Source organism: Hyalella azteca, unplaced genomic scaffold (assembly GCF_000764305.2).
Source record: "Hyalella azteca isolate HAZT.00-mixed unplaced genomic scaffold, Hazt_2.0.2 contig8696, whole genome shotgun sequence".
Taxonomy (NCBI): domain Eukaryota; kingdom Metazoa; phylum Arthropoda; class Malacostraca; order Amphipoda; family Hyalellidae; genus Hyalella; species Hyalella azteca.
Genome location: NW_025938782.1, coordinates 267,892 through 293,521, shown reverse-complemented (window position 1 = coordinate 293,521; position 25,630 = coordinate 267,892). Strand labels below are relative to the sequence as shown.

Sequence of the window (25,630 nt, the reverse complement as noted above, 5' to 3'; positions counted from 1 at the left end):
AATCTCGAAGCTGGAACATGCACCTCACCGAGCCTAAGTAACAATTTCTCTAGGTTTGTTTTCCCAGGGCCTCAACATCGTGAATCCCGTTTTCAGATCGCCTTGTGAACTGAACTCGTATGATAGGCGAACCTATTGACAAGAATTTCAAGACTGACCAAGACTTTACTATTGACCATATGACGTAAATTCAATGACTGCCCACATGAGACTAGTGCTAGTGCAGGGGGCCAAGGATGAGCCCTCAACCAATGGCAAGTCACAAAGGGTTGTCGTTTGCACGTTAAGGGGGCTACGCGATGGGAGGCGCATCGAAGTTCTTTTCCTGGAGCTGCGCAGTGGAGGTGCGCCGCTGCCGCTCACACACTTGGGGTCTGGTCGCAAGGCTGTAAATCAACGCCAATCATTGTCTAGCAGTGGGACGAAGCACACGCGAACATAGAACATAGATCAGTTTCCGCTCCCAGTCAGTCTGTGTTCTGATACTAGAAGTGTTCGGTGAAGTTCTGTTTGGCTTCCAACAAGAGTTCATAAGTTGGTAACCGACAACTGCTCCGAAGAAAGTTTCAGTCTCAGTGTTGCACGATAACTGCGTAATTTTTGAACACCTCTTGATTCAAGTTGAATATTGGAAGGTGTGTTGTGCGAGAGCTCATGATCCTCCTCCCAATAGTAGTGCTGTTCTGCACGCTCCACCCATTAATCATGGTGACGTGAGAAACGCTTAAGTCTTAGTTGTCAGTTTGTGTCGGTGCAGCTCAGCAATACGTTCAGCTGCGCTCGTGTTTTTGAATTTAGGGCTTGTACAGTGAGTGACTATTTTCTTTTGGTGTCTCAGTGCTCCCGACGACAATTACCATGAGTTCGGGATCGTACATCATGAATCCCGGGGCATACGTGGACCCCAAATTTCCACCCCCGGAAGACTCGTACCAAAACTCCTACATGCCATCAAACGCTGATTATTACAATACAAGTGCCCACTATGGGCACTATTCACTGCCCCAAAGTCAGGTAATGCCCTATGGTCGTGAAAGTATGCAATACGGGCATGGTGGATACTACCAGCAACCATGCATCATGCCCCAACATCAGACCATGGGTGCCCATATGAGCCCTCAGCTTGCTCAGTGTCCAAGTCCAATCCAGCAGCATAATATGAACCAGCGGTCACCCGTAGGCTCCCCCGACCCCAACATCGGGTCCACTGGAGGAATGATGGGCAATCATCTCATGGAAGGCTCGCCATCTGAAGAAAATATCACCGAGTTAGATGCTAATGGACAACCAGTCATTTATCCATGGATGAAGAAAATTCACATAGCTGGAGTAGGTGAGTCACTGGTTATTATAATATTTAAGCATCAACAGTGTTCATATTTATAATGTTTTCTTGTCAAGATTGTGAGGACTGGGTACGGTAAAGGCCTTCGTGCTGAAGAGATTTGGTCTCTAGTTCATTAGGACTCTAGTTCATTAGTAGGTCTCTAGTTCAATTAATAGGTCTCTAGTTCAATTAATAGGCCTCTAGTTCAATTAATAGGTCTCTAGGTCTCTTTACTCTTCGTATACATAAGAATGAAAGTTTATGAATTTTCAGTCAATTCTTACACGAAGAATATTTTTTATACATGTAGTACAAACTCTGACACAGAATGGCAACTAGAATTTTGCAAACATTTGTAACCAATGTTCGTTGAATGTGAATTTTTACGTTACTCTACAGGTTAATAGTTAATTTGTTGCAATGGCTTCATTAGGGTAGGATTCCAAGGCGATAATTTAATTTATGTGCGTACTGTCAGCAACGTACAGCTGCTCGACGTCAGTTTGAATTGATAATTCGGAAATTAATTTGTTCGGCAGGAATTCGTGTCGTTTTCACGTCCAGTAACTTAACTAATTATGGAGATACATGTTCAGCGCATTTGGTTATTTACATGAAAACTAAGTGTAGTAAACCGAGAAAACCAAACTGGAAACTAAGTCTTGTAGAAATGCCAGTCAAATATTCTTCAGCTCAGTGCAGGTAAGTCCTAAAATCAAAATACCAACAGTCATCAAAGTTTACCAACATTTTCTGTTCTGATCACCAAATCTTAATTGGCATCTCGGAATAAAATTTGCCATTGAAATTAAGAAAATATATTATATGGAGTGCCCAGTATTAGGGATTAATTTCCCGCATTAGTTATGTGTATGATATCTAGATATGCTGAATTCGAAGGCAATTTGCCATGCAGTGGATTTGCTATAAGAACAAAAGGTTCTTTGTCCCATAATACTGCCACCTGGGACTCGGTGTAGACGAGCCTGGCCTTCTCATCCAGCTTAAAACCTTTCATGAAGAAAGCATTGTTAGTTTTTGAGGTGTGAAAATTATCACACGAATGTTAAAAAAACTCATTCTTGGAAAACTCTTGTTAGAACCAAAATTGTAAGTTGTACCGTTCTTACACGGGTTTACTTGCAAATTCTATAAGTGACAGTTTTAAATTTGGTTTGAATTGATGCGTTAACTACATTAAAAGTTACACTAGTGCGGGAATGAGCATCTGCTAGACCTAGTGTAGGTTCGAGATTATGGCTCGAACAATGGTATTTCTCAATAACCTTAAGATCATTAATCAAGGCCGCCTAGCGCAGCAGCACATGGCTCCGCTCCAAACAGACGGGCTTCCTTTCTGTTGGTGAGCACAAACAGTTACAGTGAGACTCACAAACAGCAACAACACAGACCACAATCTGATTCCGTGATTTAGTCTCCTGCTGCTTTCCTATCCCGAAAGCTAACGCGTTTTACTCTGGATGCATGCAGAACTCGCATCGAAAATATAATTTTAACTAGGTTTCAAAATTTAGATATAACCATCTATTTTCCTTAACACCCGGTGGGATATTGATGAAATTTTTATATTATCATGCTACAGACTTGTAACTCATCTTTTTTCCACTATTGTCGGGAAATAAATTAGGGCTTTGATTAAAATTGGGTTTCGTCTATTTCCTGTTATTAAATTAATAACTATTTGAGAATATTCAAATATGCTATATAATTGCAAAAATATTATCTATAGCGTAACGTATAAAACAAATTAATAATTTGTGTATACCCAGAGCAGTGAGCAGGAAGAAAACAGAGTTTTGAACAGTTTAGTTTGACATTTAAATTATGTTCTCTCTTTTTTGTAACATTTTACGGTGCTACTTCAATTTGGCTATACAGTTCGCTGTTCATTATATGTAGGGATAAAAAATTTTGATATATTTCTAATACTTTGCTGGATATCCACTATATATCATACTTTTTCAGTTACGGTACATGTTACCACTTTTTATTACAATGGAGTTTGCCATTGTCGCAAGGTGTAGTAAATGTTATTCGTGACATAAAAATTCTAAATTTCATTGCAACACAGAATTAGACTCTTTCAATTGAAAATCGGTAATTGGGAGACATATAAATTGATTTTCCTATTACGTAGAAATTGATATTACCAAAATGTTGGTTTGCAATATGATGCATAAATTTCTTAGGGAAACACATCTCAATTGTTGTAAAATTTTTATAAATTTTAAAAATATGTTCAGCCAGTAAACAGAGGATTTTTATTCACATTATCTGATCTTAAATAGTTACGGCTGTCCACAACGACTTTATCTGTATAGCTAAATGATCCATGCCATGCTAGGAGATACGTATATTAATCTGTAAGTGAATTGCTATCTTAGTGCAGGAGAATCTGAAATTTCAAGTAATGTATTTGCCAAGCAAATTACACGCTCATATATTACCTCTGTACCACAGAAGTACAGAAAGAATAATTGAAATGCCCCGCTAATGTCGCTCGAAGAACAGTAATAGCTGGTTCATTTACGATTAATGGCATGAGATTTTAATCATCTAACATGCTGATTTTTGTTCAACTCGTTTAACATGCTGAAAAGTATGAATGGATGTTCGAGTTAGGTGTTTCGTCTGAAAGTATTGTATGGAAGAAGCTGAGTATACGACGGATTGTCGATTCCTTCATTACACAGGAAGTCACGGTGATTTAAGATGGGTTGTGGGATTGAGATGAAGTGCAATTGCAGCGGTTGATGCTTTTTTATGTTTTCGAACGAAATAATTATCGTTTTGAATAATTGAATCAAAGTACTAAAGTAGATAACTGAAGGATAGCAAAAAAAGAGCTTAAAACGAGAAGATTGACAGTTGAATAAGATATATGAGCTGAGGTCTTCACCTGGCCGATTATGATTTATCGCTACTAATCTCTTACTTGTATAGCGGATTGCGTTGTCGCTACGACTTCAATTTCGCAGGATTCCAGTTTTTCCTATTTAGATTTTTCGGAACAATAAAGCTATGCATGTTAAATTCTATGTTAGAATTTTATACCGCATTGAAAATTTACACAGAATTTCTTTATGAAAATACTTACATTAATATCTTCTCCGAAAATTTCAAAGCAAATAAGAAGCCGAATTAATTCATTATTTCATAATTGAGAACATTTCGAAGACCTGCTTCATCATCAACTCAATAATTTTTTTAAATTACAATTTATAATGGGCACAAATCTCAGTCATATTTATTAACTGCTCGTGTAAATAAAATACTGGAATTTTAATTTCTTACTTATGATAATTTTTTAATTTGTAACATGACTTCCATATGACTTGGAGTGCATTTATGAATGCAATTACCTTTTTTGCTCTATATGTTTCCCGTATGCTAAAACCTTTCTTCTTTCCAGTAAAGACTGCTAGGATATGCCTGAGAGTGTACGGTATACTATCATTCCGTTGAAAATATCATTGGTGCCCGGACAAGGGAACTGTAAAAATTCTCTGTCACATCCGCAAAGCTTTTAGGACAAACGTTTACTTCCGCTAGTCGGAAAGTAAATTGCATGGTAGCGACCGCAGTCTTCGGTGCGGTCATACTAAATAAAACTACTGCCGGTTTTTTGCAGCATACATGCCGAAGTATATAGCGGGCGAACGAAACTGCATGTTTTGTGTATCCCTATGAATATTCGAATTAGCTTACAACATGCAAATTTTATTCGCATATTATCCACTCCCAAGAATATTAGTGAGTTGAAATTTGGTTAAGTGTGGCAGGTATATTAAATTGGTAAAGACGCGCAACAAACGCTGTTAAATAAACACAATTCGCTAGGCTCTTCATTATTGATTGTTCAGTTGAATGCCTGTAATTTTACCATACTTTTTGAGTTTTTATGAAATAAATTTAAACGAGTAAGCTGTCTATTTTAAAATTTAACACATTTTTCTACAATTCTATGCTGTCTAATTTTAGTCATATAATTAAGTCATTTTTAGCGCGATCACATTTCTCTTACGATCATGAATTTTAATCTAAAAATTTGCACTTCTGAAAATATAATTCCTTAGCCCTTTGTTTCACCCTCATAATCACATCTAGCCATCATATGGAATCTTTGTGTGAATTTTTTCTCATGGGAATTTATGGAGCAGTTATGGAGCGGAGCTGAAATTTATTGATTCGATTGCCTGTAATTTACAAGCTACAGGTGTTCCTCACAAACGGAGATATCTTCGGTCTCTATCATTTAGACTAATATCGAACGAACATAAAATTCACGATTCGTTTTATTGCAGTTTGGCCTCCCCAATCTATTAAAAATCTCCCTGGACTCTCCTACTAGCATAAGGTTTTAGCTGTTGCCAAAAATGATTCACTAGCGACAATTCAGAGTAAGAAACATTAACACATAATTAGCGTAACGTGTGGATAGGGAAATTTGTTGTTTAAATGCAAATGTGGCCTACACTTACTTGTCTTCTTGGTGAAACTACTTTTTCGAGGACTTGGGAAATCTTACTATATTCGCTGTAACCAAATCATGAATGTTAGAACATTATGGTGCTGCATCAATGAATTTAATTGAAACAATTCAAGGCAATAATTGTAATGGAACTTTTGAGGATAGTCCTTAAATTAAATCCGTAGAGCAGATAATCCTACAAAAATATCCAAAACCTTTCATTCAAGACTGACCCTAAAAAATTCAAGAACTTCCCAAAACCCTTACTCCCGAGCTCTAAAACATTCTCTCAAAACTCTGAACTTTCTTTAGAAGCTTAGAACATTTCCATCAAGGCCTTCAACTAGTAGAATTCATATTATAGCGTCCTATCAATTTAATGTTATTTATTTAATTTTTTGTGTGATGAAAAATCTGAACAACCACCGGTAGCAGTATATTCATATAAGATAAATACTGTTTTAAAAACCGAATTATTTCACATAACAAGTCTGCTATAAGACCATATTTAACCAATGCGCAACATTCTCGTATCAGCAGATAGTGAAACAGTATCACATAAAAGTCGTGATATGTCTTCTGAAACCAAGCAGTCACCGAAATTCCAGGCGTTTGTGGATTAGCTGCAGCTAATTCTTCATTAGGAGCGTGAGAGCTGCAATCGTAGGGATGATCTGGAGCAACTTGTCGGAATTACCAGCGTTAGTGGTCACAGGGGATGCCTTGGCCGTGCTGCACTGGAATACCAAGTGTGTCCAGACCTGGACTGTGGCCAGGCTTCTATTCATTTGTGAACAATTACATGGGAGCTTGGCGGGAGGAATAATATTGCATATATTGCATTTAATTATTTTATATAGTGATGTGTGGCGCTGTAAAGGAATCTTTACATCATTATACGGTCAAATTTGCATCTTGTAGCAGAGAATTAGTTTTTAGTCTTCAGTTATCCGGTCTCCTTAATCTATGAAAAGCAATGAGTTATTTAGCGTTGCAGCTTCAAATATTTTAACGGTATTATTTAAAAAAAATATTTTAGTTGGGATTTGATACATTTTTTTCTTCGGTCCAACTATAGATGAAGTTTTTTTCTCCACTCTTCCACGACTCCTGCAGTGGCCACCTGCTTGTGCCTCCCTCAGTTTCCGCTTCCAGCTTTCGGCGCAAAAAATTATGGGTTGTCGTCCTTTCAGCTCGGCGTTAATTTCAATTTACTAAGACAAAAATTTCGCAACTTCATTTTCCAATACTGATAATGGAATTGTACGTATTAATTATTAAAGAAGAGTGCTAAAGTCAGATAATGACGTGTGAATTGGATGAAGACATCTTTTACTTTGAGAATAAATATCTATTTGTGAAGTTCAGTTACATAAATAGCGGATTACATAAGCTGGATTGAAACTAAGCGTTTGCGTACGAGTTGTTACTTCGCAAGTCAAATGCGTGGCTCTGAAAAGAGTTAATCGGTTCCTAATGAGATGACATTTGGAGGTGATCTAAAAACTAAAACTCGAATCTAATTATCACTGCGAAACCAATTTAAATGTTAAACTTTTTAAAACTGAGGACAATAAATTCACGATGATGAAATTTGATGTAGAATAATCATCCATCTTGCATATAATCGAAGTTTTTTGGCCAATTTCACGCACATTTTTTTAGCTAATAATAAATGTCACTTTGTTTTATTAGTTTATTTGTGAAACTTCTGAACTTTCGGAAGCTCAATTAATCCGAAAGTGTTCCACTGTTTTTAAATTATCCTTGCTAAATCTAAATACGACTTTTAGATAAGTACATAAAAGCAACATTATTCCGAAACCAATATGATTTGTTTGCTTCCACCATTGCCAGAAGCAAAAACGAAGTGTGATTTTCATAAATTACTCATTTAATATTGACCATCCTGGGGATTTCACAAGTTATTCAGATCAATGGCACGTGATGTATAAAATATTAGCTTTGCTATTATAAATAACAGGGAAAAATAATGAAACATTTATTGCAATGTTTTACCCACATTTGCTCCAGGTTATAGAAATTATTTTTTTAGCGCATTTTCTCATTTATGGAAAAATGCACTATTGTGCTCGCCATGTCCGTCTGTCCGTCTGTCTGTCAATCCGTCCGTGACCTCAAGTTTTCGTCGACGAGAAAATGCGCTCTCTGTCACTCACTGCAGTGAGTACTGAGTTATATTTTTTTGTAAATCTACTTACTAACTAAGGTAAAATCCGTCGTGGCTCAGAATTTATAATCCATGGAATTAGAATTCCCACTTTCCCGAAAGTCGTGAAAATTTTTAAACTGAAGTAATTGTAAAAAATAAATGCCTGTGAAATTCAGCATCAAAGAAATAACTTCCGTTTAGCTCGAAATTATAATTTCAATAGAAATTTGAATTTTCTGCAGATATTATATTTAAATCATTGCTGAACATTATAATTTTTGTTTCAACTTTCCCTCTGTTTTTTTTTTATCGCCGAATGAGTCAACCTTAATGAAATACAGATTTATCTACGCTATTATAACCCGTCTCAATAGGTAGTGTGAATACTCGCTAGATCAATTCATAAGTGTTCTGAACTTACGAACGAACAACCAAACAAGCTTCTGAAAATAAACACTTGGTTATTTCCTATGTAATGTAGAGTATATAAAGAAAATGTTGACACTTTATATATGTGCTGTTGCCACTTATAATTATATAGTATAAATAATGCGACCTATACAATGTAGAACATATATAATCTGACACCGGATACATATACCTGTACTCATGGTACTTAATCACGTCAAAGGACGAAACTTGTATCAATACATCAAAAGCTTTGAGTTTTGCAAGAGAATCAATCAAAACAAGAGTGAAAAAACTTTATGGTTCAATATTCTAAGCTGAGGTTTAATTGTCAACGTCCACACTTTGGAGCCAACCGTTCATTTAGGAACAAGTCTCACTAGTAAGAATGGCCTGCACAAGTGCTCTTTTGAGTCTCATTGACTTCCTTTTATTGGAGGTGCACACGTTGTGCAGTTTATGCTCCAAAGCTTAAATATTTATTCCATTGAAGTTGAGCAATGCAATGAACTCCATACACTAATCCCTTGTTTTCAATATGGCACGGTAACAAGTGTTACTCGCTCGGAGTAAAAGCTTCATATTTGTAGTCAATATTTTTATTGTGTTTGAATGTACTTGTATTGAGTTCAAGTCACGACGCATATGTCACGACGTATACATGTACTGTACTGATAACATTGATGTACTGGTAACATTGACGTATTCCTGAGCCGATCGATGCATATTCTGGAAAAAACATTCGCAGGTAAATCGAGTTACACACAAATAAGTTTCACTATCTTCGTTGGAATAACCGGCTATTTGATATTTATTTTATGTCAATTTCATTTGAATCACAGTTACAGGAGGCTGGTGAAGAATGAAATGTGTAGACTAAAGTATTCTTGTAACGTAAATTTGCATTAGAATGAGTTAATGATAAGAAAATCCAGTACCATTGCACGTTACCCAATATTTTTTAATTAATTAAGCTATTCAAATCTTAGGATCATGTTTATTTCATCAGAAATCATTACAAGATGATTTCGGGGAGCATTATTTTTTTATTTCATTTGAATTTCTTTCTATAAAAGGAAAAACAATAGGAAAGGATTAAAAGACAAATATTCGAGTAAACTAGAATTTTGAAACTTGAATTTTCTATTTATAATGCTCCTCTAAAATGAGTTTCGTGAGAAAATATTTGCTTATGGAACACAAAATATTGACTTATCTTGAGGCAGTCTAAACAAGCCAAGTCTCCCCTGACGGGTGTGCGATAACGCTCTGTGGTGGCATGCAGCATAATACATGCAATGCGGAGTGTTTCAAATATCTGACAATCCAACATAAAATTGCATCCTGGAAACTCCTACCACTTAAACATGCGCACGAATATTTCTGACAATTTTTCACCGAAAACTCGAAACGTTGTCGAGGGTTGATACTAGTGCGTCCGAATCACTTTTCAGTGAACGCAAGGCGGCAAGTCAACGTTGCGTCAACAGCTCTCGTGAAAAAGAGACCCAGCCATTATGTGACGACTAATACAGTCATCAAGAGTGTTTGCAGCGCCTTGTCTTCTCTTTTGTTAGCCATTCATTTTCTTTCTGTGGACAAGATCTGTCGGCAGAGGATTAGTGAACTCACCCTTCCGTCTCAGCTGTGCAAAAAATGGCCTATAATACAGCGCAGAACAACCGCGTGTAGCACTTAAGGAACAAGCTCCTCGCGGAGAGATTTAGTGACAATAATTCCATAATCTTATTTGTTTTACCTACGAAATTATATCTTGATTTAATTATACATGACGAAAGTAGCTCTGAGGAAGCCAAGCCTCTCGCGTACGGATGAGGATGATGTATTCAGGCCCGGATCAGATAAGGAATTGGCGTTCTTTTGCAATCACAACATCGGTCTGGAGGTTCGCGGCACGGCCAAGTCTAGAGACGAAGATTGCATGCATTTTTTGAGGCTTGAGTTAAAAGTTCAAAATTGTGGTAGCATTGTTGATGGAAATCTTTTAATTATTATTATGGATGGAAACTTTTTAAGCCTTTGAGCAAATAGATTAGCCTGCGCAGAATTAATGTGCTTTTTAATTTTATAACTGAAATAACTTGGTCAAAACTGGACGGTGTGGCTTAGAATATGTGAACTATGCGCAGAAATACATCAATAAAACGCAATGGAGGAAGAGTTTGACGGTTACATTCACCCTGTCAATAATTGCACGAGTCCAATTGACATGCATGTTTTTTTCGATTTTGAACTGCTGCAATCTTTTAACTTTCAATCAACTTTACGATCTATAAATTGACTCCTATGTCGATTAATTTAAGAACATTCTTTATGGTTTATTGTTCACTAATTTGACACTTGTGAGATTTTTACCTCGTTACGCATGTTCATTAAAATATTGTTACTCGCATGGACAGTTTGAAAGTCAATTCCTGTACTTTTAATTAGGTTAAATTTCTTATTGAAAACAAGTAAACAGATGTAAAGAAAAATAAGCTTATATTTTGCGCTTTCCGCAATACCTGAAGTTATTTTTGAGGGTGAATTTAATCATCTGTTATCAGTACCAGCTGCTGTACTGGAACTTTTTGCTGCAGACTAACTATCGTTATCTCAATAGCGTCAAGAACTCCGTGCAGACTCGTTTTAAATACAGCGTGACTTGAACGTCAATATTTGTATTTTTTGACCATCCTCAACTTTGACCGAAAACGAACGATTGCCGACTTCTCGTTCTAGAATAGGTGAAACTGGAAATTAATTTGCGTCAAAAGAGATTAGAGGAAAAATAAAAGTTTTAAATCTGGTTGAAAAATCGAGTGATTTAAACCACTTGAAATTGTGAGAAAAGCTAATTTTTTCGTTTCCAAAAAGCCAATTTTTGAAGGATATTTGCGCATGTTTTTCTATTAATGCCTATGCAGCGCTCTTTAATATATTACCACAAAATTTGTTCTACACAAGCATTTATAATTTTACTTTGAATTGCTTGCTTTAATTATTCTGTTCTTCAAGTAACTTCTTTAATGATAACCCAGCACAATATTTGGGCCTGATAAACCCATATCAATTTTATTCAAATTAAATTGATGAATTAGTTTTACTTATATGAAATGGATTACCCTCACCTATATACTTAATTACCAGTTTCATGCTGACCTTGTGTAAGATTCTTTAGGTTTATTTTTCTATTGGAATTTGCTTCGAGGAAGGAAAATTGATCTTTAATATTATGTTAAAACTCGTAACGAGTAAATGAACAGAAATTAAAATATGTTAAGTGGCGTTAGTCACTTGGCAAAGACTTAAAATATTCCCGGTGATATCGTAATACCTGGAGTTGAAGCAAAATATTTTTCGATCTATGACAAATATGATGCACCTTACCCGTAATAAGTCATTAAGCGAACATTTTGTAAATCATTTGTGAATGATAATGATTTATTTGATGATAGATGCTAGAGTTACTTTTAAATTACTACGTCGTTCGTTGACCCATGTGCAATGTATCCTCTATTTCTATTTTCATTTATCTTTAATAAAAATGACTGAACCGCATTAATGTGTATGTCTTCTTTTAGAACAGGAATAATTTCCTTTTTCCCCAATCATTATTTTTTATTCCAGTACGAGTTCTATTATTAACGTTACAAGAAAGTATAGCTGAAACAAATTAAAATAAACTCCTGGTGATGGTACATTATTCACATTTCATGTTTAAAGTATTTAACCTCCCACGTCGGTGCACGGGAGACGAAAATTGGGCCGGTGGAGGTGCAAATGACTCATTAGGCTAACGACTTCGCGTGGCTCTTCCCGTGGCACTGAAACCGTCCCTTGGATTATAAGTGAGTCGTAATGGCTTGTAACCTGCGTTTATATGTCAGGTTGGTAATGTCTCTGACTTTAGGCGTCATGGTGGCATGTTCTTTGCGTATATACGTCAAGTTGTTAATGTCCCTGACTATATACGTCATGGTGGCTTGTTCATTGCGTATATACGTCAGGTTGTTAATGTCCCTGACTATATACGTCATGCATGTGGCTTGTTTTTTCCGTATATACATCAGGTTGTCAATGTCCCTGACTTAAACGTCATGGTGACTTGTTCTTTGCGTATATACGTCAGGTTGTTAATGTCTCTGACTCTATACGTCATGGCGGCTTGTTCTTTCCGTATATACGATCGAGTACGTCAAACCTGCAGGATGGCAGCTGTGAATGGATATTATAAGTCAGGGTGGTAATTTCCCTGACTATATACGTCATAATGACACGTCCCCCGCGTATATCTGTCAAAGTGGCACGTTTCATGCCTTAATATGTCAGGATGGTACACTCACTACCCATTTTAAATATTATTGTCGCCGTGACCTAAGCCGTTCGGCGCAGTCACCTTCGCCAGCAGGTCGAACTATAGACTGGCAGTGACGGTTCTAAGCCGCATCCCCACAGTTTGCATGTGGACGATTCGAGCGGACACGGTGGAGGCCCCTGACGTTTCATCATAAACATGCGAGAATGTTACGATCCGATAGCTTGAAATTTTCGGCCTGTTAACTGCATTGGGGCTGCGCCGGTGCGACTGTTGGGACTGGCATGTTCTGTTCAATTGTTCATTCGTGGTTAGCTCCTCGGCTACGGCAATTTCTGACTAGGTGAGCACAATTATATTTAAATGTACGCGTTACGGTGACGTGCCGCTATAGATTTAAGATGTTCGACACTATTTTATTCCTGCACTTCTCACAGATAGCGTATTGACTAATATCTTCTGTATTCGAGTCTCAATTTTTTTCGAACTCGTTTTAGGCATTCACAAAAATATCGGATACCACCCTCCGTAGAAAAAATAAAAACGTCAAACTTACAACAGAGTAATCAAATTTTTTGGTATTTTGTCTCCCCGTTGGGATTCTTGAGATTTTGACTGAAGAATTTTATTCATTCTAGCTCCAATTAACTATTTTCGGTAATTTTTCTAGTGCCCTGAACTCCGGAGAAGTTTTTCTAGCAATTGTTATGATCTAATTCATGTCAATTTTTTTTAAATCACGCTCCACAATTTTGGCAATCTTAATTTGAAAATAGTTTCCATCAGCTAAGTGAAATTGTCTCCTATTTAATGAAGCAAAAATTCCGTTTATTACTATATTTGAATTTAACTATTCATAGGACTGAGAAGAATCTGCTTCTTATTAGCGCACTTTCTCATTTATGGACAAATGCCATATTATGCTCGTCATGTCCGTCTGTCCGTCCGTCTGTCCGTCCCTCTGTCCGTCCGTCAGTCCGTGACTTCACGTTTTCGTCGATTTTGAGAAAATGCGCTCTCTGTCACCCACTGCAATGAGTACTGAGCTATATATTTTTTAAAAAAAGTAGGGCTATTTACGAACTTCCAAACGGTTAAGATTTGGGCCGATATCAATTACTATAAAAACTTGAGTATAATGCCCTCTAACCATGTTCTATACAGCCAAGACTAGCCGAGGTCAGCACTGACATTGAGAAAGTCCGTACGTTAGGGTACGCACACAGTGAAAGCAGGTTTGCCCGCCGGGCAACCTGCTCCAACCTGCCACAAGAATGAACATAAGATAATAATGTAAGTGTTCACAGTGAAAACCTGTACGAATATAGGCTTCTGTATTCTATGGTTTCGGGCGCCAGCCTGCAGCAGGTAACCAGCACGCTGGCAACCTGCTTTCACTGTGCACTGTTAGTAAAAACGGTGAAAAAACGGTCCCACTGGCATCCTAGTGGCTGGTCGCCTCGTGAAAATGAACTGTTTCGCCGTTTTTATAAGATGTTTTACGGATTTCTGGTGTTAAATTGGAATAAAAACGGTGAAACGGTGTTTCTTTTCATGTGCCGACCGGCCACTGAAATGCCAGTAATACCGTTAACGATCATTTTTCTAACAGTGTGTGCGTACCCTTACGGACTAGCTGAGGTCAGTGCCGAAATGTTGAGAATGTCTGAGGTCTATCCCTCAGCCAGCACTTGTGAGCAGAGCGAGACGTTCATTCCGTCAAGGCTCATTTGTAGGATTTTCCACCTCGCAGCCGAAGAAACGAGCGTGTAAATCTCGGCAAGCTGGCGACGTTGACTGCTTGCCGAATTTGCGGAGGAAATGCTGTGATTGCCTGGAAAAACGTTTGCGATCTTAACTGGTGGATTGTTGATAGCGGTGTTGATTGGTGTATAATTTGTGTTGGATTTATAAATTTTGAATTTGATCCGATTGTTCTGATTCGGAAAAGAATTTCAGTAAAGTTTGATACGATTGTTCTGATTCGGGAAAGAAGTTCAGCGTAGTTTGAAACTGTGTAGTGTGTGTAAACTACGCTCTTTCTCGATAAAAATCGCGTCTCACACACATACTACACCGTTTTAAACCAACTTACCATTACAAATTCTATTCTAACCTAATTCCTCTACGTAGTTCATTCACCCTAACCCAACACGCATATATACCTGCCATGCATCATCCATTGTCCAGGGTGCGCAACATGAAATTTGTTATGCTGCTTATTGTTTCTTCGTTACTTTTACCACATTAACTTATTGCCTGAAATTTCCCACGAAGTGAAATACTGCCCTCTGCTAGCCATGCAGTTTTCTACTCTATAATGATACTACGTACGAAAATTACTCTTTCCTTTGATTTCTTCATTGATGAGTCTAATGATCGGCGTTTCTGGAAGTATTAGATGGTATCATTGCTTGAATTTGATTAATTGAAACTATACAACATATAATTTCATAATTTGAGTATGCAGTAATTCGTTGCCTACGAAAAAAACTTGTTGAATGTAGTTCTATATATACTAGCTTGTATTCAGAATTTACGATTTCGTTTGACCTTTTTGGTAATGGTGGCTTGCGTAAACCTTGGACAGACGGCTTTTTTTGCTGAAAATTAAAGTTCGAAAGATAGCGGAAAAGAAACTTATCACAGCACCATCAGCTAATATATATTCGAACTGAATTCCCCGTATAGAAGATATGTACATCAGGATAAAATCTTGACACTTGCATCGATCCAAGAATGATTTATAGCGCTTCATAATGCAGGAACTTCTACTGCAAACAATAGCATCGAACATAGCACTTCATATTAATATCCGAACAATGCAAATCAGGATCATTTAATCATTTATTCGATCAATTTAATTAATATTCAATCAAAAAAAGAAATAGTCTAGTAATTTATGAGTGAAATAGAATGGATAACCTAACAAAATTCTCAAATAAATTACTTTTAAATGTAAATGAGTTAACTTGCAGAAAAATTGAGTTAATTTTTTGTAATGGGTAAAGTTATTCCACGAACTAAATGTGCATGCGAGCTTTGTTGCGAGGCCATAGCTGTGGAGCGATCAAACTCGATCACCATTTTGTTCACTCTCTCTAACCCTCTCTCTCTAAAACCCTCAAGCCCTCCCTCTCTCTGACCCTCTCGCTCCTTCTCTTTATCGAACCAGCTAGTGAGGTAGAGCTTCTCTTTATGCATGTAGTGACTCAGCTAGCCGCTCTTAAATCATGCATTGAGAATAAGTTAGCGTCTTCATTCAATACATTCTACTTCAGTCTGCAGTTTTAATTTAGCGTCTTCATTCCACACATTCTACTTCAGTCTCTAGTTTGAGAAACTGCCTTTAACACTGACTCAGAATTCATGTACATGACTGCAACTGTGACTCGGCTACAAACAATTTTCTTGATTAGACTATTCCGCCATAATCTATTGGGGCTCATCTGTAATTGAGGCATTGATGTCAAGCATATGCTTACTTCAATGTAATCGTTATTATGGACGCTGGAAAAGTCGCATATTTCATTCACTCGTTTCTGAGTAGAATAAAATTCCTGCTTTGAATCTGTACGTTGAATTTATTAAGGTATAGTTTTCCTAATTGCGCAGCGTACACGGTTAATTCACTAAGACCAAATTTCCGCTTGTGCAGCTCTATGTGACATTCTTCAAATTATTAAATAAATGCACCCATGTATCATAGTACCAAACTTGCACCAGAGCATCGAGTTCACCCAACCCTTACAGCCCTCAGCTGCTCGTAGCCCTCTAAGGGTGGCATTAACTTGGTTATATGCAGAAGCGGAGGGAGAGACTTCACCTCGGCAGAAAGCAATTAAGCTTCCACCATCTCCCTCTATTTTCCTCGTAGCTCAGCTATAAGCTTCCAACGTCCCCTCATAGGGACGATCGTGCGAGCTCATTATACAGTCGGATTCATTTCACGGGCCCCACCTGTTTTTTTTTCGTAGATCTGAGATTAATATTTTTGCGGAAAATTATTTTACGATTCAGAACGAATGAAAATTTTTCATATTTTCTACGGGACGATATTTTAAGAAATTCGTAATTCTTTCTGCTATTGATTGATATTATCGTATGATTTCGAAGTTGGAGTACCTTAATTTCAGTTTATTGAAACTCCATCATACTAATTTGTTGATATGGTAAAGCCTTAAATGTGGATTTGGAACTGAAAATGCATAAATTTCTCAATTTTTTTGAACAGTGTAATACTCAGATAAATGTTTCGGTAGTTGTAATAATAAGCTCTTTCTTAGTTGTAATAATAAGCTTTCTTACAGCATGCACTAGCGGCTCTGTATTGCACTGCAACTGAATTATTACTATCGTTTGCCTGCATGTAAAATTAATTTTACATTATACATGTAAGATCGGTTACGGTACAAAACAATTTTCCAATGAGTATATGACTGGAGAGTTTTTTGACTCAATAATGAATTAAAACTTCATTTATTGGTTTTGTTATTTTTTAAACACGCATCAACGTTGATACTGTTTTTAAGTTTGTACAGCTGGTATATATATACAGTCCGTCGCAAATAATAAATAACCTTTTTTGCACATAAATTCCAGAGTGAGCTGAAGTGCAGACTTTTTTAGTCGTGCACAACATTCCAACACCGACCACACGACCAGCTGTTGATTGCTAGCGTTCGCATTCAACTCTGCGTTCAGTTCGTCTCTAACGGAGTAAGAAATTCTGCGACTTTTGAATCCTGTCTGTGCAGTTTATGCTGTGCAAACTTGAGTAAGAAAATATTAAAACAAGACCGAAATTTTCACTTTTCGATTTTATAGCGTACCTAATTTATCCAATTTTAGATTCTTTGGAACTATTAAATTAAGTTTTGAAAACTTCTTGTTCGTACGTACTAAATATCTATTAGTGACCCTGATAAAAAATAATTAACGTCCGGGAAAATATCTCTTTCAGTTGATAAAAATGTAGGTATGAAAATATATAGTGTGAGCCGAAATTCTCATATTTCAGGCAGACATTAATCATCATTCGTACTTTTTAGATGTGGTGCTATAATAATAATTATTTCTGTCATGTAAGAATCATGGACTAAGAATTTAATTCTTATGTATCTAAACCACTGTTCGACAAGTGACATTTAATTTTTGATAAAATCAATACAATCTCAACATAACAAAACATGCACTAAACTCTGTAAGGCATGCATGGATGAAACTTCGATGGCAATGTTTGTGGAAAAGTTGGATGTGTACCTACATCGTTTAGGGTTGAAAACTTCGATTGTTAGAAAATATTTTGTCATCAATGTCTTTTTTCCTGACTAAATTTGCTCATGTTTTTTTTTCATTTTTAAGTTCTTTCGCATCAATGTCCTACTTCACAAGCGTCTCTTTGCAGATCTGGAAGTTTGAGCTGACATTTAACATGAGAAATTAAGCTGTAATGTAATGTGTGCTCTAGAAATGACGTCTATTTTCGAATATGGCTTATGAGAAATTCAGTACTTGGGATACATAATTACATACATATTCTTTCGCGGATACATATTATTCTTTTGAAACTTTTTAAAATTCTACAGAATATAATTTATATTGCACTCGTTTCTCAATAATTATCCATCCATGTGTGCCTCGATGAATTTTGCTAAGAATTAATTTATTTGATTAAATAATAAATTATTTCATTAATTTGTTTTGAATTCAATTTCTTTAGGGTAATATAAGAGTTAATAAGGCAAAATTTCTCTAATAAACACGCAGTGGCTTCGAAAAATGAAGTCACGCAATTTTCCTTGCATTTCTTCCTTCCACTTATTCCTTTTAAATGCATTTAATGAACTCGAATTTTGTCAAATCAAGCTCTGATCTGACTATCCATCCACAGCTGTTCCATTTCTCCTTCGCTCTCTTACCTTTATTGATACGCACTATTATTCACAAATAAGTGCATTTAAAGGAAACTTCTTCTTCATAAAATAGTACTAAGATTTACTCTCCAAGTGATTCCATTCTTCAATTTGTAAATCGTGTTCATTATCTCGATGTCATTATAACTAACTATATAGTCGTGTAGGATAATCTTAGGATATTCATAGGTATTTGCAACGTAATTCAAGTTTAGTTACTTGAGGAAGAATTTTCTTTCACACATCAGTATATACAGTATCTAATAAGTTCAAAATACTAGTACATATATGCAATTTGATTTGTATGGAAGATATATAATACGGATATAGCGACTGGCATTTCGTTATTATTGACAGTTATTAACGCCCTCTCACTTCTCTACACTTTTGACCAACCATCAATACCAGTTCTCGTATTATTTCCATGCACGCCTTTGCAGTGTACGAATAATACGCGTATTAACTTGCTTGTTTTTGTAATTCAATTTTGCGCCATCAAGACCACATATGCAATACAATCATTGCTGTCGTTGCTCGTTTTTTCCTTCGTTCCTAACCGATTGTGTTAATAAATCTGTATCAAATTATAATAGTAATAATTCTAGGTTCGTTTCAATATCGGCTTATTTTCATGTATCCACGTACGTTTTCTCATGGCTGCGCCCGCATGGCTGCCCGACAGAAGGGTGCATGGATGAGGCGCGTGGTCTCTGTTTACGCGGCCAGAAGTATTGGTTTGTTTCAATATCGGCTTAGTTTCATGGATGTACGTACAATGTTTTCATGGCTGCGCCCGCATGGCTGCCCGACCGAAGGGGGGATGAGACGCGTGGTCTCTGTTTACGCGGCCAGAAATATTGGTTTGTTTCAATATCGGCTTAGTTTCATGGATGTACGTACAATGTTTTCATGGCTGCGCCCGCATGGCTGCCCGACCGAAGGGTGGATGAGACGCGTGGTCTCTGTTTACGCGGCCAGAAGTATTGGTTTGTTTCAATATCGGCTTAGTTTCATGGATGTACGTACGTGTTTTCATGGCTGCGCCCGCATGGCTGCCCGACCGAAGGGTGGATGAGACGCCTAGTTTCTGTTTACGCGGCCAGAAGTATTGGTTTGTTTCAATATCGGCTTTTTTTCATGGATGTACGTACATGTTTTCATGGCTGCGCCCGCATGGCCATGCCCGCCCGAAGGGTGGATGAGACGCCTGGTCTCTGTTTACGCGGCCAGCATCGCGCAGACTCGGCCGACCAGAGCGCCTGCTGACATCACAGAGCAACCATTTATCAAGCGCCAAGTCGGCTCCCTTGCCTCTGCCTCCTCTCGCTCGCCCTCCGCCGCCTCGCGTCTGTCAGTCTGCTTGCCTTTTGGTTGGTCGGAGAACGAGCCTGGCTGGCTGCATGGGGAACAGCCCCGGCTTTCATCGGCTTTTTTCCTTTCATGTGGAACTCCTGATTTACCCAGCGAGGTTGGCTCATGTATAACGCACGAGGAATGCAGGCCTATAGTAATATAGCCATATTTTCAGAGCCTTCATTTCGAGTGATATAGGCCTAAAAATAAATTATGTAACCTATGAGTTATTTTTAAATACCGAACAAATTTTATTCGACTATTTAGGTGAGAAAAAGTTTCTGATCAAAAATGAGAATGTATGTGCAAATTATAGAGGATTAAATCACTTTATTAATAATTATTAGCTGCTGAAATTTATTGATGCCCATGTGAAAGATATAGTACTCACACAGTAAAGTGTTATCATCGTTTTTCAAATCTGAAAAGGTGGTATTTTCTAATGGTGATTGATTAATGGGATGTAGATTTTGGTGGGCAGATGGCAGGGAGCCTCGTGAGGAGAGGGAGACTCGATCGGACTTACCAAGAATTGATTGCATTTTCCCGACGCACGGCGAACTCCAGAGAATCGCTGGAAATAACGAATGTTTTTTTCTGGCATCCATATGGAAATATGTGAAAAAATTGAGTGAACCATGTTTAGATGTTATGTTGCATGTAGACAAGCGTAAAAAATAGCTAGCTGGGAAAGACAGCTACGCTAACAGGCTTCTTATATCATGAAAAACAATCGCCTGGAAATTTTTGTAGAAACGTCACCTCTAAAATAGAATGGACAACAAATTTTACATGTGAAGGGAATTATGTGTAACCCCGAAAAATATTATGCTGTGTGATATAATTGGTGTCTATAATAAACGTTAATTGCACGAGGTGAGCCAAGTATTTGATTCATGTGCATTTCGTTGTTCAAAGGTGGAAAACTAACAAGGGCGTTTATAATTTTCTTATTCATTCAAGTATTTAATTCAAAAATATTTTTTTAGCAGGACATTAATTATCGCTTGCTTAGCGACGGCAACACTTGTTATTCGAGCGCTTTAATAATTATTCTGTATTTGAAGCTAATTTTCCTTTTCTACTGTCTTTTCCATCGAATGCGGATAACAAAATTCTAATACAGGTTTCATAATATTTTTTTCGCGTTTAATGCACTGCGTGGAGTTTTTCCACTACTCCCATATAGTTTCATATGAGTATATATAGCGCACTCTGGATCGATCGTGAACTGATTCATGGAGTGAATTAAAAATACTGCTGAGTCATTATTGGCCGAGGGCACGCCATTCTATTGAGGCACCGAGAAACTCGCTTTCCATATCCAAAAATCATTGGCGTTATTTTGGTTGTCACTGAAAAGCATTTTCTCGGCCAATCATAAATATATTACAATTGGATATAGATAAATAGTCAGGTATCGATCGATGCCGCAATCCAACACAATCGGCCGTATCAATTAAGCGATCAATTCTTGAAGAGAACATACAGTGGAACACAAGAAGAGTTGGTTGCTTCTTTTCCCCGTTTGTTCATTATTATAGCTAGCACTGGTACTGCGAGATCGAGACGCATGCTGCAATTAAGAGAGCTTCTTCTCTTTATCGATTTGTTTTCGAACTCCAATTAATCTATTGTTCTTAAAAGGTTTCATTTAATTAGGACATTCTGGGTTATTTTTAGGCACGTCAGATTTTCGTGGATTGTACGTAAATTGTTGGATATTTTGAGGTCGTTTGATGAAACGAATATCCCTGTTTAACGTACCATTCTTCTAACCAAATATCAATTCTTAACGCAATGAGTCATAGCAATTGACGATGAGGAAATATTCCTTAAGATGGAAAATCGAAACTTATACATATATAGAGGTATATTATTGAAAACTACTCTTAAGCATCGCTGATCGGATGTGGTGATCATTTGGTTAACATGAATAATTATTAACTATATTGATGGAGCCTGGTTATAATAGCCGTTATATTCTATGTCCACCTCGTATAAAATTATTTTCGCCCAGTTGAACTAAAACTTTGATTCTTAAAATATTTCTGTGAACAAATAAGTCCAAATTTTGCCGTTCAACTGCAATGTGTCACCGGAATAAAACACTGCCGAATTTGAAGCTGGCCTGGAATTTTCAATTTTATGTTAGGAATTCGGGGTGGCTTCTGCGAATATTGCGTATAATAACGCCGCTGTTATTGCATGGGGACGCGAGGCAACGTCGTTCGTTGTGCAGTGTGTTTGCTACAAAATACATGAAATTTTTCATGCTCTGCAACCATTAAAAACGAAATTTTGCGGCGTCCATTAGACAGTCTCATTAACGCCGCGTGTATCGCCGTAGTCGGAAGTCAAATTGTAAAAATTGAATTGTCATCGCTTGTCTTCCTGTCGTCTATAATCACGTCCCAACGTCACAAGCGAAAGTTTCTTAATGTCAATGACGAAAAAAATTGAGTTGTAGGAAAATGAATTCTTTTCCGATTAAGAAAAAAAATCATAGAAAAGAATTCGTAGAAAAGAATTCGTAGGAAGTTGGATAAAGTCTATCCATAATTTAAAAAAAAATCGCTTATGTTTGTTGGTGGTTTAAAAAATATCAATATTTTTTCTTGAACGATTGAAATTATATTTTCCCGTACTGAATATTGCGTTTGTGATACGAATTTTATATATATCTGCAAGCGTCTCATGTTCGGTAGCTTCTGAAAGTCAACAATTTGAAAACTTTCATATTCAAATATAGTTATTATTCATTCAATTCATGAAGGTTCAGGTGGATTCTTTGAAATTGTTAAAATGATTGCAGCTTTGGGTTCGGATTAGTTTAACAAATTGTTTACTGCAATTTTATTTACCTTATTTAATTTGATCATGAGTTCATTTCTAGCAAATAATGTCATTGCATGTGTTCACGTGTCAGCGACATGCGGCAGACACGGCAACATCATTAAAGGTTTTATCGAATTATTGCACAAAAAACGGCATATATCAGCAAGAATACTTTTCTAATTCAGAAAGTTTTTCTAACATTAATCTTTCAATAATAATTTAGTAATCAAAATTCATTGCTATTTTGCTTAAAATCTCTAAGTTTTCATGATGCATGAAAATTTTATGAATGATTCATGTAATTTATTAGTTATTCAACTATTAGTGTATATTCAAACCGAACAAAATTTCCAATATATTCCCGAATTTCAACATTCATGGAAATGGATGTGATTGATGTGATTCATGATTATGATTGGAATTCGGGATGTGATTCATGGATTCATTGAAATTCATCCCGAATTTCAACACATAAACAAAATAGAATTCACCGTATATATATATATATACAACTGTACAGCCGAGGGAAATCTTTAAGCGGGTTTCTAGCCGCCGGAGCGTCTCTGTTTACTCGCGCTTTTATCCGCAAAAGTGAAAGAAAATGGCGGCCAGGAGCAGCTGGAGCGTCAGATGGGCTAAGAGAGCTGCAGCCTTCAGGCGCCACAGTGTTGCGGTTGCGGCAAGAAAGTCACCCTAAGTTAATTTTACATTTGCAGTGCACATACTATGTGCATATGTCGCAAAAAAAAAGCTTTAAAAATATTGTTGAAGCACGGCAAGAATGTGTTGTGCTAACACGAAGCAAATATTCAGTGGACTAGAGAACAAATTTTGAGCAATGTTTTATAATTAACTAGAGGAAAATCAGCGATAATAGTCAATATTTTTGTCAATGACTGCAATTTTTGTCAGTAATTTTTTTTATGCAAGAAATAATAGACTAAACTAAATTTAACTTGTAATTCGCATAAGCATAATCGCTCATTTTTAATCCAACTATTATAAGAACATTGAAAGTTTACTTGTTACTCGGTAAATCATTTACGTCATTCATAGTGAATCATAGGCTATACAGGTAAATTTCTCCTAATTTCATTAAATTTAAATGGCCTCATTGCAGATTCTCAGTCTGCACCTGTCAATTATAGATTTCAAAGAAACCTGTAGTTCTCCATTGTTCCTGCTACCCTTCATTTAATATTAGCATATAAAGTTTTATTACCCTAAACCAACATTTCATTTATCCAATAATCATCATCATTTTTAATCAAACTAGTCTGTGATTATCGTCATAAATATCTTTCAGTTATATTGCCGCCTGCCTTCCAGACTGACACCAATGTTTGTTTTTTCCTGGTCAGTATAATACCACGTACTAGTGTCTTCTGCATTTTATGCTTATTTTATATGCTTTCTAGCTGTAATGTTTGGCTGAATATGATAGGTAATTATACTGTCCTAATAAATAATTTTTTTTCTCCGCAGCGAATGGCCAATACCAGCCGGGGTGCGAGCCGAAGCGCCAAAGAACTGCATACACGCGACATCAAATACTAGAACTAGAGAAAGAATTCCACTTTAACCGCTACTTGACGAGGCGAAGGCGGATAGAAATAGCCCATTCATTGTGTCTTTCTGAAAGACAAATCAAAATATGGTTTCAAAATCGAAGAATGAAATGGAAAAAAGATAATAAGCTACCCAACACTAAGAACGTACGAAGAAAGACAAATCCTGCCGGTGTTACCACAACGATCACACCCAAAAACCAACAGAACAATTCACAGAGCCAAAATCCATCTCAGGATTTGAATTCCCAGCAAAATCCAGGGCAGCAATCTCAACCTCAGTCGCAACAGGCGCCATCCCAGCAACAGATATCTCAGCAACCGACCGGGGCGCCTTCATCCCTGCTACAGCAGCAATCTTCTGCACCTAATCAGGCGACCAATCAACCACCACCTCACTTGCAGACCCATAACTCTTATCACCCTCACTTGGGTGGCGGGCTCATGTCCGCTGGTGACCTCGCTAGTATTGCAGCACCTTACCCTCATGGAGCCATGAAGCCCGATTACGGCTTAACGACCTTATAATGTATAGGATATAAAATATGGTTCCCCTAGGTTCCCCTGGAAATAACTGTTAGAAATTAGGTTACCAGTGAAAATATTATAAGGGGAACCTTATTTCTAACAGTTATTTCCAGGGGTACCTAGGGGAACCTGTAAGCTTTGAAATAGAGATTTCCCTCCAATTTGTCATTTGATTACAAATTTTGATTTAAATAGAGATTTCCCTCGAATTTGTCATTTTGATTACGAATTTTGATTTAAATAGAGATTTTCCTCGAATTTGTCATTTTGATTACGAATTTTGATTGAAATAGAGATTTCCCTCGAATTTGTCATTTGATTGCAAATTTTGATTTAAATAGAGATTTCCCTCGAATTTGTAATCTTTATTACAAATTTTGGATAAAAATAGAAATTTCCCTGGAATTTGTCATTTTGATTACAAATTTTGTTTTGATTTGTTGTGTAAAATGCGAATGTCAGCCTATGGCACTATATGCGTGATATGATATTGACGACTCTACTCAATTATTAAATAGTTTAAATTTTTGCAATTCCCATGAGTTTGACGTCTCTGCTAAATGTCGTCCTTAAATCTTACTCAGGTAAAATTGTTTCAGTATTTTTATAATGTCGGATATATGTTCTTTCTGGTATATTTACTAAGGAATTTCTTCCGAGAAAAATTCATTCATGAACAATTACGAACCATATAAAATTAATTAAACCGA

General features: G+C 36.8%; 1 protein-coding gene across 2 annotated transcripts; it reads left to right on the top strand.

The window, feature by feature from the left end:
• The first annotated feature begins 238 nt into the window (after positions 1–238).
• LOC108671905 (homeobox protein Hox-B4a) lies at positions 239–25,630 on the top strand. 2 transcript variants are annotated; one of them, XM_047881710.1, is made up of 3 exons: positions 239–1,333; positions 24,310–24,931; positions 25,053–25,630. In XM_047881710.1, the coding sequence occupies exons 1-2, from the start codon at positions 859–861 to the stop codon at positions 24,918–24,920; spliced, it is 1,086 nt and encodes a 361-aa protein (XP_047737666.1). In that variant the 5' UTR covers positions 239–858; the 3' UTR covers positions 24,921–24,931; positions 25,053–25,630. The 2 variants fall into 2 exon arrangements, with proteins under 2 accessions (XP_047737666.1, XP_018014991.1); XM_018159502.2 differs by lacking the exon at positions 25,053–25,630 and having other exon boundaries at positions 240–1,333; positions 24,310–24,980.